The sequence below is a fragment of the Numenius arquata genome, chromosome 4, assembly GCF_964106895.1.
Source record: "Numenius arquata chromosome 4, bNumArq3.hap1.1, whole genome shotgun sequence".
Taxonomy (NCBI): Eukaryota; Metazoa; Chordata; class Aves; order Charadriiformes; family Scolopacidae; genus Numenius; species Numenius arquata.
In genome coordinates this window covers 62863716-62880548 of record NC_133579.1, presented here as the reverse complement: position 1 = coordinate 62880548, position 16833 = coordinate 62863716, and the positions used below count along the sequence as shown (strand labels likewise).

Below are 16833 nucleotides of genomic sequence, written 5' to 3'. Positions count from 1 at the left end.
GCAGTTAAAACACTTCTACACTTGTCGCTCACACAGCTATGAAGAAGAGTTGGAAAACTCAGTCCCATAGAAGCTACTAAAGCCCAAGACAAATAAAACTAGAAAGAACTGAATCTTGTGAATTACAGTAATCACATGATTTTGGGGAGTTTGCCTAAGGATTTGAGGATGCCTGGAGCAGACTGTGCCAGGCTTGCAATTTTGTCAATTATTTTTCATTTCATACTTCAGGACCATCACAGAACGAATCGTTATTACAGATGTCCCAAGGGACATAGAGCTCAGGCAGCCTTGCACTACATGCTAAAAAGCTTTCTTGGCTAATGCTTATCAGAAAATGCTTCTTCCACACAGAGCCCTGCATTACCTGCAACTAAACCAGAATGTAGCAGAGATGGGGTCTGTTAACTCTGGACACGCTCACATAACGCGTGGAGGATGCTGCACAAGAACGGTCCCGGATCTCGCTTTCAGGGAATACCACCCGTAACGCAAGCGAGCTTACAATAGCAGTAAATTAAAACCAAATAAATTATGAAAACCACACATGAGAAAACAGAACTGCACTGAGGATAGCAATAAACATCAGAAAACTGGAAGAAAATTCTACTTACCCAGCTCCCCATGTTTTCTTCACCCTGTAAAATCCCCTTCTGACTGAGACAAGTCCCATTTGCATATCAGTCACTTGTTATTGGGTTGCGCCTAGAAAAAAGACCCACTTTTACTTTTTAGGTCCCCAAACCTTTCCTAGGCCTTTGCTTGGCTTTTAATCCTTTCCTCCTATCTGGCCCTAACTGCTGCCACCTGCCAGTGACATGCCTTGCTCATACCTTTCATACCTTGCTCTTGCTTGTTCTGCCATCACTGGATGCTGCCCTGACAGAGGGCAAACCTTGCCAGTGTGAAAATATTGAAGAATATTTTAAAGCCACCTAACTGGCCTCTAAACAAATTATCAGCCCATGAGGAAGCTGGAATATTTGTTTCTACCAGCTGCTTCATTAGAGACAGGCTGAGATGGTAACCAAGTGCTGTGTGGTAATGATGGGCTTATAGGAGACTGCTCGATAGCCTGGAAATACTATGCCCGTCAGTGGAGACACACAATGATATTACAAACAGACATGTTGGCCTAAGATATTACCAGTTTGCACTGTTTGCTGTCATCTCTGTACCTGAACCATACTAATAATACGAGCAAGTCAAGCCCATTTTGGCGCAAAGTCAGGCACGCTGGCCTAGCCCACTCCCCTAGAAGAGGGCATGAGCAGGGGACATTGTGTGTACACAAGGTGATTTCCAGTTCCAGTTACTTGTTACTGTTCTGCAGCTAATGGACTAAGTGGCAGCTCCCAGTTTGCTCCATCACCAAGTCGGCTGTCGCTGCTGAAATCAGATGAGCCCCTGAAGCAGCTGGGAGCATCGGCAGAGCCATGAACGTGGCTCAGCTGCCGGGGAGCAGCAGATGTGAGCTGGGGTGTGGTACCAAGCAGATGGAAGATGGTATTTCCCTCAACCATACTGCTAGATCAGCAGCAGCACATCTGCCTGTGCCCTGATGTGCTCCTTCCTTCTTCCTCCTCTCCACCCCCTGCAAAAACTTTTGGGCTGAATTTCCTGCTCCACAGAGCAGATGTTCATACCCACCGAGAGAAGGCATAAGATTCCTTTCCAGCGTATTTGCTCGCTGCAGTGAAATGAGAGAGACTCCATGAATTGTGGGGTGTTAGACTTCAGATCCTCTCTGGCGCTCATGCTTTCTTTGCCATTTTTCTACAGCTGAACTTCATCCCTTATCTGGGCTGAGGGATACATACATTGCTTCTTGTATATGGGAAAACAAAGCAGATGGTCTCAGTCTGTGGGACAGGTGTCCACATCAGAAAACTGTCACTGTACTTGACACCTTCCTAGCCATACTGGCCAAAATCCTCCAGAAAAGAAAAAACATACCTTGCCATTTTGCATAAATTTACATTCATTTGCATGCATTTGGGCACATACTAAGCAGAAGCACATGCCTTCCCGTTTTTAAAGTTGCACTGTACCAAAACCTCAGAAAGAGTGGTGTGGAGATAACTTGTTAAGCGCTGACTGCTCAGTGCCTTTGATATGCAAATCACTAATGAAAAGGGCCCTTCCATGCCCTAGTGCTTTTCTGTTCCTGCCTTTTGTCACAGGGATGAGTCTTAACAAGGAGGAGCAGAGGAAGCAGCTCATGACGGCACTGCCCCTACCCAGAAAATCTATAAAGGCAATTAAAAACTCTTTTCTGCTAGATTTCCTAAGAAAAGCCCGGTGACATTGTTGGAGTCCAAAAAAACATATTCCCATCTTTTCTTTTTTTCTTCCCTAGCAAGGGGTTTTCTCCTCCAACCTCAACCAACCACAAAAGGATCTACATCTTTATTTTTCATATGCGAGGCAGAAATATTTCATTGGGATTGTGATGGCTGGAATGCCTGGGGAATCTGGGTTCTAATCTGAATTAGGGGAGAAGTCAGCGAAACACAGGAGGATATTGAAGTGCCTCAGTGCAAGGGCTGTTTCCCAACATGCATGCACATTGCTGTCTGAGTTCATAGGAAATCATCCCACATGGAGCCTTATGTCTGGTATCGGGGGAAAAAAAAAATGCAAGAGAAAACCCAAAACAAACCAGAACATAACAGATTGCTCAATGCTGCCTGTGGGCCAGTCAGAAGGGGAAAAAAAAATAAAAATAAGAGATCTCTTAATGGGATCTGCTTGGCCAAAGCCCAGACCTGCCCATGGGGACAGCCTCTGCAGGGGCGAGAGGAGCACCCCCTCTCCCTGTCCTGCCTGGGGAAGGTCAGAGCATGAGCTGGGACATGGTACCCACTCCCCACCAAGGCCCCCATAAAACACTCAGGTGGCAATTACAGCTGGCAACACTGCAATTATGCAGACTCTGGCCCAAATAGGAAATGCTGTCTGTATTTTCCAGTGCTAATTAGGGCTGACCTTGGCAGGAGAGGAAGGAAAAATGAGCATTTCCATGGGAACTTTTTTTGATCACTTCATTTTAGGGTCACTGCATGAGTATCAGTTCTTCTCTTCCGTACTCCAGCCCCAACAGCGCGATAATGTCATGCCAGGGAAGAGGAGTTATCTGAAGGTGAATGGCAGGTAGGTGAGACGTCCTGCTCAGTGCTTAGAGTTTGTCACCCAAGGCCTTTGCCCTGTGTTTCCATCCCTGCCAGAGCTTCAAAGGGACTTGGGGTTTGGCCGACCTGCTGTGCACAGTTGTGACGGATCCCAGCTGCATGGAGCAGCGCGAAGGCGGTAGAGCCTTCTCCCACAAAAAAAAAGTCAATGCTCGCAGTGATTTTGAACCCTAAGGACCTTTGCCTACGAATCCTCTCAGCTTCCTTGCCACCTCCATAGCCTATCAACAAATCAACTCGTTTCTCTTTCACAGACCGTTATGTTTCCCACTTCTTCCTTTGGCACGAGGGAAAAACAGTCTCAGAGGCTTCCCAGGCTGAGCTGGAGACATGGCTGCTCCCATAGCTACGAGTGAGGAAAATACCACTTGTTTTCACACCCTACCTGAAGCACAACAGCAAGTTACACAAAATCAGCAAAGCTCCCCCCACTTCTGCAAAAAAAAACAAACCCCAAAACTTATGTAACTCTGCAACTAATCTTCACTAATCTTGAGCAAGGCATTTAAATCCAGGGAATAAGCCTATTCTTCTTGCCTCTCCCCCCAGCCTATCTGTACAGTAAGAAGGGAAACAAATAGAAGCAAAGTTCACAGCCTTGTGAATATTTCCTTTCGACGAGAGCAAAGTGGACTGTGTCCTGAGTCTGCTCTGAAGTAAACCCTCCTGCCCTGCCATTTTCCATGCACAGCGACCGAGGACCTTAAGAGAAAAGCTGCTTTTGGACTGATTATCACTTGCTCTCAGCTAAAGCATGGAAATCTCTACCCTCACAATGTACCATTGCCTTGCTTTTGTCTGGTATTGTTTTGTCGCCTATTCGATCGGGCATGTAAGAACAGAAGAGCGGCCATCTGAAGTGTTCCTTTACGGTGGGCAGTGGAAATATTTGACAGTCCTCAATCTGGTAAGCAAATCGTGTTGTACAGTGCTACCAATATGTCTATTTGTTTGTCTGCCATCTGTGCCTCAAGACATATGCAGCTGGTATATTTGCTGCTGTTAAACTGCTTCCTTTAGCGGTTTGTACCCCAAAGGAAGCTAAGTAGGGATCCACGCTTGTGCTGTGAAATGCATTCGCAGGTTTTATGCAGAAAGAATATTGGCTGGCAAGCTGCTTGACTTTCAGAAAGTACTCTGAAGCTACCTGCTTCTTTGTAAGAGGCAAGCTATCAGTGAGAAGAGGGACAGAAAGGTAGGGTTTGTGCAGCCAGGACATGTGTAAGTTTGATGCATGTTATTTAACCCCTAATTCAATACACGGTATAATGCTGCTTGAAGTTTGACTTCAATTTTTCAATTGGCTTTTATGTCTTGTAAATTACAGAAAAGGTAAAATAAAAGATACCATCGTGCTAATTTTGCCATTGAGAGTACCAGCTTAGTCTGAAAATCAGTCGAGAGCACAAGGTAGAGAAATTCCAGCCTGCGGAGAGAGATGCTTACATGTGTTTCAACAGTGCTATCAACTACTTGCTGCATTTCCTAAAAACACACAAAAAAACGTAGACCATAATGTGTTCTTGTTCTTGTAATATGCTAATGTAACACAAGCTAGAAACCAGAATGAAAGCACAAGAGATACCCTGGGGGAGAAGGCTTGTTCACAGTCCAAGTGGTTCATCAGTGACTTGTGGCAGCAGTGCCAGTGGGGTGGAAAGACTGGGCGTGTGGAGAGGGTTCCTACAAGGGACATATTTCTGGGAGACTTGCTAATCTGAAGGATGACCTCAGGTACCTCCATAGCCTTTCGTCCATTCTGTGTGACCGTCAGAGTTAAATACCAGTGGGAGGTCTGGCCTGGGGTACGTTTATGTCTAACTTTACTCTTCAGGAGACACCTCATGGTGGAGTTCAGTGGAAGCCTAAGGGCTCCCCAGATCCAAGTGGAGCCTGTGGAGACCTCTGGGGGTTGGGAAATTTGGGTCCATTCCAAACTCAACCATTCTGTGATTTTGTGAAATATTTTCAACCAAGAGGCCATGAATGGCACGTGAAGTGGCTACAACAGCCTGGTTTTCAGGGAGCCACAGTGCCCTTCTCAGTGACCAAGCCGCTGTGGAAGGATGAGGGAATATATCGCTGCAATCAGGATGGTATATGCATGGTTTGTTGCCATGTTATCTTCATATCAGTACACCTAGGCTTTTTATGATGTTTTTTAAAATTAATTTTTCTGAAATCAAATGGTCAGGGTTCAACAACCCCAAGGATATTCAATTCATCCTGCTGGGACATGTGTCAGTAGACTAAAACACCACCAGCCAAGTCCCAGAGAAGATGCTCCCTATGTGCCCAGCTCCTCTCCTTTGGTTTTTGGGTAAAGCTGGCCCCATTAAAGTACCAACCATACCCTCAGGCAAAAAAGCAGCTCCATTCTCTGGCACCATTAAATGAAATCTATCACTCGGTACATGACACAGCTCTAAAGCATGAGATCAAGAGAAGAAGGCAAGTAACCCAACTCCCAGCATTTTGGTATGCAGAAATACTCATTGAAATTATCATCCCTCATCTATCTGAAGGAAAAACATACCTATTTATATTTCTGTTGCCTTCCCTATCCTGTGGCAATGAGTGCCACAACTCAAGTGTGCCTTGTGTGAAAAAGCAGCTCGATTTGTTGGTGTAAACCTGCTTCCTGACAACTGAATTGGATGCCTTCTTTACTTCTGTGTTATAATTTAATCATCTGTCCCTGTTCACTTTTTCTTTGCCACTCATTAGAGACCTCTACCCAATTTTCCCTTCAGCTATGCTTTTCTGCAAGCTGGAAGTCCGAGCCTTTTTCATCTCCCTTCACAAAGGGCTGCTTCTTTCATTAAAACATCCTTGTTGCCCTTTGCAGTAGTTTTTCTAGTTTCGGGAAGGGGTAAGTAGGGCAGGCTGCAGTGGTTGAGCTATGAGCACAGCATAGATTTATACAGTGGCCTAAAGGTGATTCCTTGTCTGTTGTTTACTTCTTAACAATTCTTAACTCTGTTTGTCCTTTTGATTACTGGCGAGCAAGGAGCCAGCAATTTGAGAGCGCTATCCACTGAGAGTCCAACATTTCTTTCCTGAATGGTGACAGTTAATTTTGAACCCATTGTTGAAAAATATATAATTGAAGTTGCTTTTTTCCTGAAATGCATTACATTGCATTTACCAACACTGATTTTCACCTGCTATTTCTTTCATGCACTCAGTATCCTGAGACTCTGGCAATTTTGCAGTCAGGCTTTGCTTTGACAGAAAAAAAAAAAAAAAAGAAAAAAAAAAAAAGATTTACAAAGCTTTACCATCTCAGTGTTCACTCCCTTCCCCAGCTCATTTACGAATCTGCTGAAGAGCTCAGGTCTCATTAAATCTCTGTGAGCGAGGGCCCTTGCTCCACTTTTCCAGTCCTCTGTCTCCTGTCTTTTAAACACTTATTGATTCAATCCTGATGCTAAAACAGAGCTGTCAGCCAACAGGGAGATGGTTTGGGCTGAAGATGCTGCCTTTCACGTAGAAAATATGGCAATGCGGTAGGGTGTGCAAAATTACTCTTTCACGGCCGGTAGTCCTTCCTCTGCAGGGATGTGGGGTTTTTTTTCAAGAAAGGATTGCCAAAGAATGAAAGGGGTCTGGGGAGAGAAATGTCCTCATCCCCTCTTTTTCTGTTGATCTGGACAGCATTTGAGGGTATCTCCGCGTGGCAAAACTTTCCTGAGCTGCTGTATACATGAGGAAAAGGGTGAGAAGACAACATGGCCCCGGGGGCCGTGGAGCTCCCTGTGGGACTCCACAGGACCTAGAACAGCTGTCCCATGGTTTGGCATTAAACTGCTCCCTGTTGTTGCTGAGGAACATCAAGGAACAAGAGGTGGCTGTCAACCACAGCCGTCCATCAGGTGTACACCTGATGCTTTGCATTTCTGCGCTTTTGGAAGTAGTGCCAGGAAATGCCTCGGGATGCTGGGAGGTCCCAGGGAAGAGGAGCAGGGAAAAGCTTCCTGCTGGGCTGTGCTGGTTCAGTGGAGCCACCACGCTGGGCAGGGCTGGGCCATGCCTTGGAGGCTTCCCCAGAGCCAGGTGGGCAGGGTGCTTGCCCAGCTCTTCTGCCTGTCTCCTGCCAGACTGTGATTGCCTGGCTTCTGGCACTGGCTGGCTGAATCACTTGGAAATTTTCCCCCCAAAATTCCTCTTAGCTCTTTGGAACTGCATTTAAAAATTTCCTTCTGTGGAAAGCCGGTTTGCTCTCATGCAAAATGGAAATACTGGGAAACGTGACATTTTCTGGGGATGAAAATGCAGCTTGACTCCTAGCTCTGCTGGAGGGATGCTGAAGAATTTTTTCTAGATATGACCCTCTTTTAGCACTTCATTCAATTCCTCACTAGTCATGCGGTTCTCCCAAGAGAGCTACAGCTCTGACGTTACTTCAGATTCATTTATCTAGTTAATGATTACAGCAATCAAGATTCAGAAAGGAAATATTTTTGTAGGGGGGGAGGGGGGACGGAAAGATAAGTGGGTTTTGTACCAAAGGAGTTCATTGACCGATTATTGAACAAGCAGAAATGACAGATAAAAATGGTTTTGTATTCATTTGTCTGTGACACAAAACAGTACAAGCTGAATCATTCATTGCCTGAAATATCTGAGCTTATAAAAATCTGCTCACTGTTGTAAATCTATTAGTAAATCATCACATAAAGAGCGGACTGCACCTTTAAAAACTATTAATTGCAATCCTGCCCCATTTTATTCCTTATGCTTTTGTCTCTCATAATTGAAATACTTTTCAGTTCTCCTGAAAGCTGTTTTTTATTTATTTCAAAATAGACCCAGTGTTTAGTATACATATTTTCCAGGTTGTTATCATGTGAATGGATGTGTATATACACTAAATGTTGACTGTTATGTCTAATAGCCTAGTCAGAATATTGGATTTATCCCCCCTTAAGGCAGAGCTTGTAGCCCGATTTATTTGTACTAGTTGGAGATTTCAATATACACATATGGCCAGATCTTATACACGAAAGTAAATCATGTCAGGTTAGTTAAACAGAAACATCCCTTTGATCACTGCAGCAGATAAAAATTAAGGTTTGTCTTTGTCACTATGACTCTCAGTTTGGAAAATCAATCTGGCCAAATTAAGCATTTCTACAGCACCTAGCGCCATGGAGCTCTGCAGGGTCTAGAGAGGAAAGCAGCATCTCTCCAACAGGGATAATCATATCCATATTCTCCTCTTTGGGTAAATCATTAGCTTTCTGAATGCTTCCAGTCTTCCTTCTGTTCGTGTGGGAATATTTTAGGGGATCCTCTTTATTTACAGCCAGTGGATTTATACTCCATGAGCGGCTGCAATGGATTTCTGAGTACCAGCACCGCTCTTTGGGAAATTCAGAGGACATCTGGAATATTTTGATGTTTTCATGTCAATTTTTTTTTTTTTTTTGTCAACATTTTCCCATTAGTGAAGGGCTGTGAGATTTGGATGCACCTTTCTTACAGGAATAAGCCTGGAAGAGCATGGGTTTAGAGCTCTGACTTGAGTCTACCGGTGGTGCACCCTGCCAAACTGAGCATTACTAGGGATGGTTCTAGCGAGATTTGGTTTCCTGGCTTGAAAATTACTTGTATATTCTTCCACTGCCCCTGAAAATACAGAATGATCACAAACAGATGGACAAGGGTAGCGCTACAAGCGGTGCAAAAGCAAGCTCCTGAGATGGAGTTCAGACTTCTTCAGGACTTGTTCTCCATGTTCAGTTGGAGAAACGGGTCAGGTTACACACTCAGATAAGCATTTTCCATAGAGAAGATAACATTGTCCTCCCCTGCATATGATAGAATACCAGACTGGGAATGTGGCTGTTTTGGGACTGTTTCTTTTCAGAATTGTTTGTTTTAGTTCATTTTGAAGGGGGAGAAAGAAGAAGCCTATCCCTGTCCCATGATTAATGTAAGGCTGACCATGAAGAAGATAATAATAGCCCCATCCTCTGGGAACCAGGCCTCTCCCTAATTGCTTTATTGGCAATTAGTCACCATGTGTCACCAGACTGTCACCACCCTCATGTTCATTTTTCATGCTTTTTACAGAAAGTTACTGCTGACTCTACAGGGTGAAACAAGAGCTTCTGTTTGTTACCAGGCTTTTCTTAGCTCTTAGAGGACTTCGTTTTGGTGTCCTGGTGAGGCCAAGGATTGGGGCAGATGTTTGGGTTGAACAGTTGCTTGGGTCTGAGTACGCTGCACCCCAGTATGGACTTTTCTGAACTAGACCCACCCACAACTTGGAGGGCTGAATCCCTACTGACTGAGAATGTGCCTGCAGTTACAGAGGCTAATTGTGATAATGGGGAGAGAGAGAGAAAATCACATTTAAAAGACCTGGTTTGAGTGCCTCAGAGTTGAGCAAAACCATATGTGGATACTGAGGAAGTCATTTGGGTTTTTGTGTAAAAATGTGGCTGTTCACCCCATGCTCTAGAGAGGAAATGGGGGGCTTTGCAGCTGAATCGAATGGTGCATGACCTCCAATACCTTGCCCTAGGTGACCCTGGGACCTGCAAACTTGCAAATTTGAAGATGGGCTTGGTGAAATCACAGTCTCCTCCATCCCTCAGATATTTTGATAATAGAGGAATTTCTGACGGAAAAGCATTGCACTAATTCTGTCCCCTCCCAAGCACCACCCTTCTCAGCTTCTTCAGAAACTGGTGAAGTAATCAGCCACAGCTTCAGACACTTCTCTCTAAATAAATATCTGATTCAGAGTAAGATCATGGCAAAAGAGATCTCATTCTGAAAGCTGTAGCGCAGCCTCTTTCCATTGCAGCACCGCTAGCTGGTCCAGCCTTGCGGTGGGCTGCATTTCCCATATTGCATCACTCTGGGACAACCTTAAAAAGATAAGGCCACCCTGTAAGTTAACAGAGCTGAACTCGGCTGAGTGCTGAATGCAAGGTAGCAGGAGAAGTATTTTTCTGCTAGGTTTTGCCTTTGTGCGTCTGACAAATCTGGTTCAGCACGATCTGCTGTGTAGCATTAGGAGAGAAAATGGAGTAATCAGAAAAGCAATATTGGCTTAAGCCATCATATTCTGACCACTGATTCATATGCCGTTTGTGGAATTCTGTTTTGTCACTGTGCACTTACCTAATTCTTTACCAAACGCTCCTAGCACCCTCCCCAACCAACCCTGTCCTCATTACTTGTAACTGATCTAAAGAAAGAAAAGAACCCCACCAGACCAAAACACAACACCCCCTTTCCCCTCAATTCCAAAGTTCATTAGTTATAAATGGTTTAACTTACTCAGTTACTGAAGTCTTCATCTCTGCTTCAAATCCTTTCCTGAATCACTCCAAGTTCAGCAAAAGAGGTTCTGGTTTTGATAACTTCTGCACCTAATTCTCATGTTAGAGCATTTTGTGCTACTTGACACCGAGATCAACTGCACCATGAGTCCCCAGAGAGCAGGCCCTGTGTTGGCTAAATGGTGGGAGAAGCTATCTAGCAATTGCTTTACAGGAAACATTTCCTGGCATATTTTGTTCTCTCCTGCTCAGATACATTGAACATAACGATTAACATCGGAAGTGTGAAGGATCTGGCTTTCAACATGCCCTTCCACCCCTCCCATCTGAAACACATCACACATCTCTGTTTAGTCTATTAAACGAGATACTGTTAAAGTTATCTCCCGAACAACTTTATTTAATCAGTTTCAGTTAGTAAAAAAGATTTAGCCAACAGCTATTTCCCTCACGCGGGCTTGCAGCTCACGAACAAAACAGCTCCCTGAAGAGCAGGAACAGAGTTCATTGAGGAACGTGCTAATTAAAGCTGGATGAGTTTCCCTCATTAGGTGTAATTACTTTAGGTTTTGCAGGCTGTCTTCTATGGGGTGTCCTTCCTGGCTGATGTGTTGAGACTAATTAAGAAACTGCGATGTGCTAAGTGCGTAATTTCCAGCAGAGACCTTCTTTTCAGTGTCCTGGCTTTCCCAGTGTCCACAGTAAGTAACCTCTGTACATAAAAATAATGTTTTGATAAATGATTAGGGGTATATAGCATAACATGCACGTGTATAAAATAGATAAGAAAGCTGTAGGCTTTCTTTTACCATTTGAAAGTGGATTCGGACTATTTAGAAGAATAAACAGTGCTGAGCCTGTTACGGTTGAAAACCAAGCCTCTTGCACAAACTTTAGGGTTGCTGTCCCTGAGCAAACAGATTGACCCCCAAAGGGTGAATGAGGTGTAACCTCTCTGTTAATCTCATGGTCCAAATAGCCATGGAATTATCGACTTAGGGCATTTCTCTAAAGGGCAGCACGGGCCAGGAGGACATGAGAGGGTACCTAAGAGGCATCAAAATCTCACATCTCCTTCTCTGACTCCAGCATGGCTTTAAATAATCGCTGGAGAGAAACAGATTCATGGAACAATAATTACAGTCATAGCCAGCATCAGATTCACCACGGACCACCTACTCCCTCACAGACAATGCTGTTTATCGAAATGCCATTTATCTGGTGCTGTGGGTTGGATGGGATCCGATGGGTTGCTTATATACGTAGGTACCTCTCTGTGAGAATAAAGCCTGCAGCCATCTCTGAATCTCAAAGAGCTGAGAAGCGCTGCTTAAATCTGCTCCACAAGCAGCTCAGCCAGCTGGCTCACTAAAAAAGTCCTGCCAGTGTTGGAGACAGAGAGATAGGCTAACTTATCTTCCTTGCACGGCAGTATTCATGATGCTGCTGTCATATCCCCTCCAGGCATCCTCACCGTGCCACAGGACAGAGGTGCAGGGTAATCTCATTCTTCCAGCACCTCACGCCCCGATGTCCAACCCCAGGCACAAAGTGTGCTCCAATACAAAGCCAGGCCAAAAGAAGTGCAAATCTGCTTCCAGGTATCTGTAACGATACCAGGGTGCATTTCCTCCAATTAAGTTCTCCCACCGTAAATCCACCTCTGTTGGGGAAAAAATGGGTGCCCACGGCACAGCTTGCACCTGCAGTTTATGGATTAGTCTTACGAATTGTGAAGGTAAGGGTAAGTTTTGGGTGAACTGTCTTACCAAGATCTGTTTTTACTTTGTTACTGAGCAGAACAAATGCTATGGCTTGACAACCAATCCCTCTAGAAGAATTCCTGGACCATCAAAAGATCCCATCTGCAAAGAACAGAAAAAAAAAAAAAAAAAGAAAAAAAAAAGGTAGTTTAAAGCTAATCTAGTATTCCACAGAAAATGCCAGTCTTGGCAGTTTATAAAGAGGTTTTTCTCATGGTATCAACACAGAATGCTGCACCTCAGAGTAAATGCCTTTCTTTATGTTGTAACATGTGAGATACATGAGTTTATCTGGCAATATCACCATTTTTCATGTAGGAAATGTTTTGCCTTCTCAGAAACGAAAGCACTAGCCAAATCCTATCAGTTATGTCTGTCGTTTATTTTGAAATTTCTTTCATTTTGTATTTTGGTTCCAGTTTGTGTGTATATCCTTTTGGACACTGTATGCCTACAATCGAGAGCTGGTTTACCCCAAAAGCCTTGACGGAGTCATCCCGCTCTGGTTAAACCACGCTATGGTGAGTAAGAAGCACCCCAGCCTCTCACAGAGGCAACGCGTGTCCCACCGTTGCATTGTGTCTCTTTCCAGAAGAGTTTCACAGCTTCTTCTTTCTCACCTCCTCCTTCCCACTTATCTGAATCTGATGTTGAGCTGTGCACAGCAACCAGATGCATGTGCTTGAAGTTGCCTCGAGAAGCCTTTTAGCGCACAAGGAATGTCAGTGAATTGGTGCTTGTCAAACCTCTGAAGTCAGTGAAATGATGTGTAGTCATAGGGGAAAAAAAAAAAAAAAAAAACCAAAAGAAATCTCTTCTCGGTTATTGTAGCTCAAAAAATAGATTGTTTCTGCAAACAGAAGTCTACGAAATACAAAATGGCTGGGAGTATAACAAAGCAGTTCTTAATTTTTTAAAAAGGTGAAAGAACCGAAGAACATCTGACAGCTCAACAGCTAATAAGCTAATGTGTGCACAGCTTTGAATAGCTGAATTGCAATGATTGTTTACAGATTTTCTATAAATACTTTCCAGATTTCTCCTTCATTTGCTCTGGCTGTTTTTATGATGTGTTGAATAATCACATATTTCTCATCAGTCAAGTGTAAGGAGGCTGACAGTAACATAGAAACCGTGGGTGGATTGTAAGGTCAGGGAGGCCTCGTGGGGCTAACGGGAAGGGGGAGAGAAGGGAGAGGTTCAGCCCTAGACTGAATCAGAGAAGCCAGAAAGGATGAAATAATCACACAGAAGACTCATTTCTCTCCAGACTTCATTTCTTAAGTACAACACTTTGCAACCCACTGCAGCAGTTCCTGATGCATGGGGAAGGGGAATGCGGGAGGCTTCGGGGTTTCTGGCCGAGGATGTTCGCTAAAGGTTTTGAGCAGCCACTTGATTTAGACAGGCGAATTCAGATACGTGTGCCTGGAATCCAAACACACATAGGCATGTCTGCATTAATGATATCCCAAGGATAAACTGCAGCCATCCTGCACTTTTAACCTTATCACCTGCTCTCTGCTCACCCATCCATCTCCACCGGGGCCCTCACACGGCTGTCCAAACCTCCGCACGGACGCAAACGGGCACTGCTCTTTCTCAAAACCATCGTCCACAAAAAAGAAAGTATCACGCTGGTTTCAGCTCCAGGATTTGGTATAGGTGACTGGTTGAAGTTTGAAATCTTCACAGTAGTGGAGATGCTGGGGAAGGGGAGGGCACAGGGTGGAGCTGAGAGGAGATGGGCTTTGCTGCTTGTTTTAATCCCCACACACAGCTGAAAATTTTCCTTTTCCATCTCCACATTTGTTTATGACATGGGAAGGTTGAGAGGTGCTAGAATGTACATTTTTATTTCATGTGCAAGAAGTCTTTGCAGGAATCCCTCAAGCATATTCGTTATAACTTTTTTCTTACCCTACCTACATCTACATTTCATAACAGAGTCATTCTGACAACAACAAAAAGCTTTTCCACTTCAGAAATGTCAAAAACAGGTGTTAAAAAAGGAAAACAATTCTTCCTCAAAATTATTTTGACGAGAGAGAAACTTCACATAAAGCAAACCTCTATCACAACCTAGTATTTTATTTCTAAAGCTCTTAATACAGTGCAGACATCTTGTGTTTGACAGTTCCTGGGTGGGAAATTTTCCTTCCAGTCACTATCAAGTGTAAAACATCTGCCACCAGAGTACAGTGATCCCCGCTATTGACAAGCCCCACAGCTTGGGACACCTTCCAACAGGTGCCTTCAGGCTTAGCTGAGGCATTTCTTTCTTCCCACTCCAAACATCCACTGGGAACACTGGGAAGATCCAGGGAGCTACCAACACTTTAAGGGACAATCTCCAAGTTCTGATTGTCAAGTAGGTGCTTTTTCTTTGGGTTCATTTCCTTGCACATTGCTATACTGTATGCCTCTGAGGTTACAGACATTTCATGGCAGATTGAGGCAGCATCTATCTGGCTTTGGGGCAAAAAGATACCGGCATGTCAGTGGTAGATGTCAGTGCCACATCATTTGCAGTGGGAGTATTTTTTTTTTTTTTTCAATCTTGGTCTATTTTAACATTGTAAATAGGGAAAGCGTATGTTGTTATGTAACTGAAGAGGGAACCTAAAAAATAATCATGCAAAACCACTTCAGGAATACCAAGTTCCTTGAGTTCGCAGTGCTGCTGCAGCATTTCCCTTGCAAAAGTGAACTAGCCATTTATTTTTCTCACATTTATTGCTCTTGCAGTGGGAAAGCGTTGCCCACCTGGTAGCCCAGAGTCGTACACAGCATTATTTTTTAGGCATGTTTTCGCACTCTGAGCCAAAAAAATTTTTGTTTTGCAGAAAGGATGGCTAATGCAGGAAGAGATCTTGTTAATATTTGAAGGAGGCCAAATACTCCAGACTACCTGGGTTTCTCTCTTTGCCTTTCTACTGGGTTTAACCCAAGGGCTACACCTCGGTTTCCACTTCTGTTTGTTTAGGATAATTGTGTTTTACCACCTTTATACAAAGCTTTGAGCTTCAGGGATGAAAAAAACGCAACCCTACTTATGTCTCAAGCACAATTATTTTACTTGAACAAGATTTTTGAAGTGGAAGATGGCTGAGACAAAAGATAGGCTGGCCAATTCGTCAAGTGAAATTGTTTATTCCTTTCCCAGTCATCTCTTTTCAAGCAACATCTGGATACTCTCCAGAAGGCGACTAACTGCTGGAGACAGCTTGGATTAAATCATATGCATGTATTATTCAACTTAATGGCAGTACAGGGGAACACTACATTTTGAATGTAGCTCTGACAATTGAACGCTGAACAATGAGGGGCAACGGTGGGTCAGAAGAGATCACTCAAAAACATTTTAATCTATAAGAAAAGAAAAGATACACATCAACATTGACCAGATGTGTTCACAAAAGCGGTAATGGTACAGTTGCCTTTTTGTAAAGGAGGTTTATATTTTCAGTCTGTAAGGCATGGTTCTTGTAAAACACAAACTTTCTTGCAAAAAGCACAATTTTCTTTATTTTCAGGCTGCAGCTAAGTTCAGTTTAGCTATCTCTTTTCCTAATTTATTCTGTACGTGTTACCCTCTCACCTTGACAGAAATCAGCATTTCAGTGTCTTGGGTACTTTACTGACACATAGTTATGAACCGTGCATGTTCTGAAGACCTTATAAGCTAAATAACTGAGAATAAAAAAGGAGGGATGGTAGATGGAGGCACAGAAGAAAAATTACTTACCTGGCAGACTTTCAGCAAAAGAAGACAACAGAGTCCATGTGGCCCAAGCCTCTCAAGCTCCTTTGCCCCGATGAAGAGTAGCTAATCAGTATCTGAACGCAAAAGGAAAATACAGGGGAGTGAAAGAACCACTTGGATGCGTACCAGTAATTTTCCTCCACCGAAGCAAGCCACCGTACCCTGACAGTAAGAATACCAGCAAGACTCGCCATGTCTCCTCTCATCTTGGAGCTTCTTGGTGTCTACCTCGCTAAACCATTACCTGCCCTAGTGTGGACACAAGTACATCAACAGAAATGTTATTTTGGATCCGTATTATTTACCTCCACCCGGAAAAGGAAATAAGTTGTACGAATACAAATTACTCCCATGTGAGGGCACCTATGTGAAGGATTATATCTTTCTACAGCGATTTTTTTGGAAGCTGCTGCAACACTAACCAACCAAGGGGGTGCAGAACCTGCTTGTCCAGGCCACTCTAACCGGACTCCTGCTCCAGGTGTATACACAAGAACCACCTCAGGTTCATCTTTGGCCATCTTAAATCATTCTCCTTGCAATTGGTATTTAATGCTTAATAATTCTTGCATATTTACTCAAGAGAGAAAAAATTCTATTTGTTTGCATTTCACAGTATCTCAGTTTTAAGCTGTCTGGAAACTGTGGACATTCATAGCCTTCCAATTACATTCAGCTTTTGGCACAGAAGAAGAATGTGTGTGTGAGGGATATGGCACACGAAATTAATCACCCCACACATTTAAGAGCAAAGAAGCTTAGCTTTTCCCAGCGCTAGATATATATATTTTTTTTTGAAGTTTCCATTTTTGTTG

General features: G+C 43.7%; 1 protein-coding gene across 1 annotated transcript in view; it reads left to right on the top strand.

Moving 5' to 3' along the window:
* The first annotated feature begins 3945 nt into the window (after nt 1-3945).
* The window catches only part of ADTRP (androgen dependent TFPI regulating protein), a 32857-nt gene continuing 19969 nt past the window's right edge, over nt 3946-16833 (top strand). The window contains exons 1-3 of the mRNA XM_074146837.1: nt 3946-4098; nt 11056-11190; nt 12672-12773. Coding sequence (XP_074002938.1) covers nt 3946-4098; nt 11056-11190; nt 12672-12773 — 390 coding nt within the window. The remainder of the gene's footprint in view (nt 4099-11055; nt 11191-12671; nt 12774-16833) is intronic.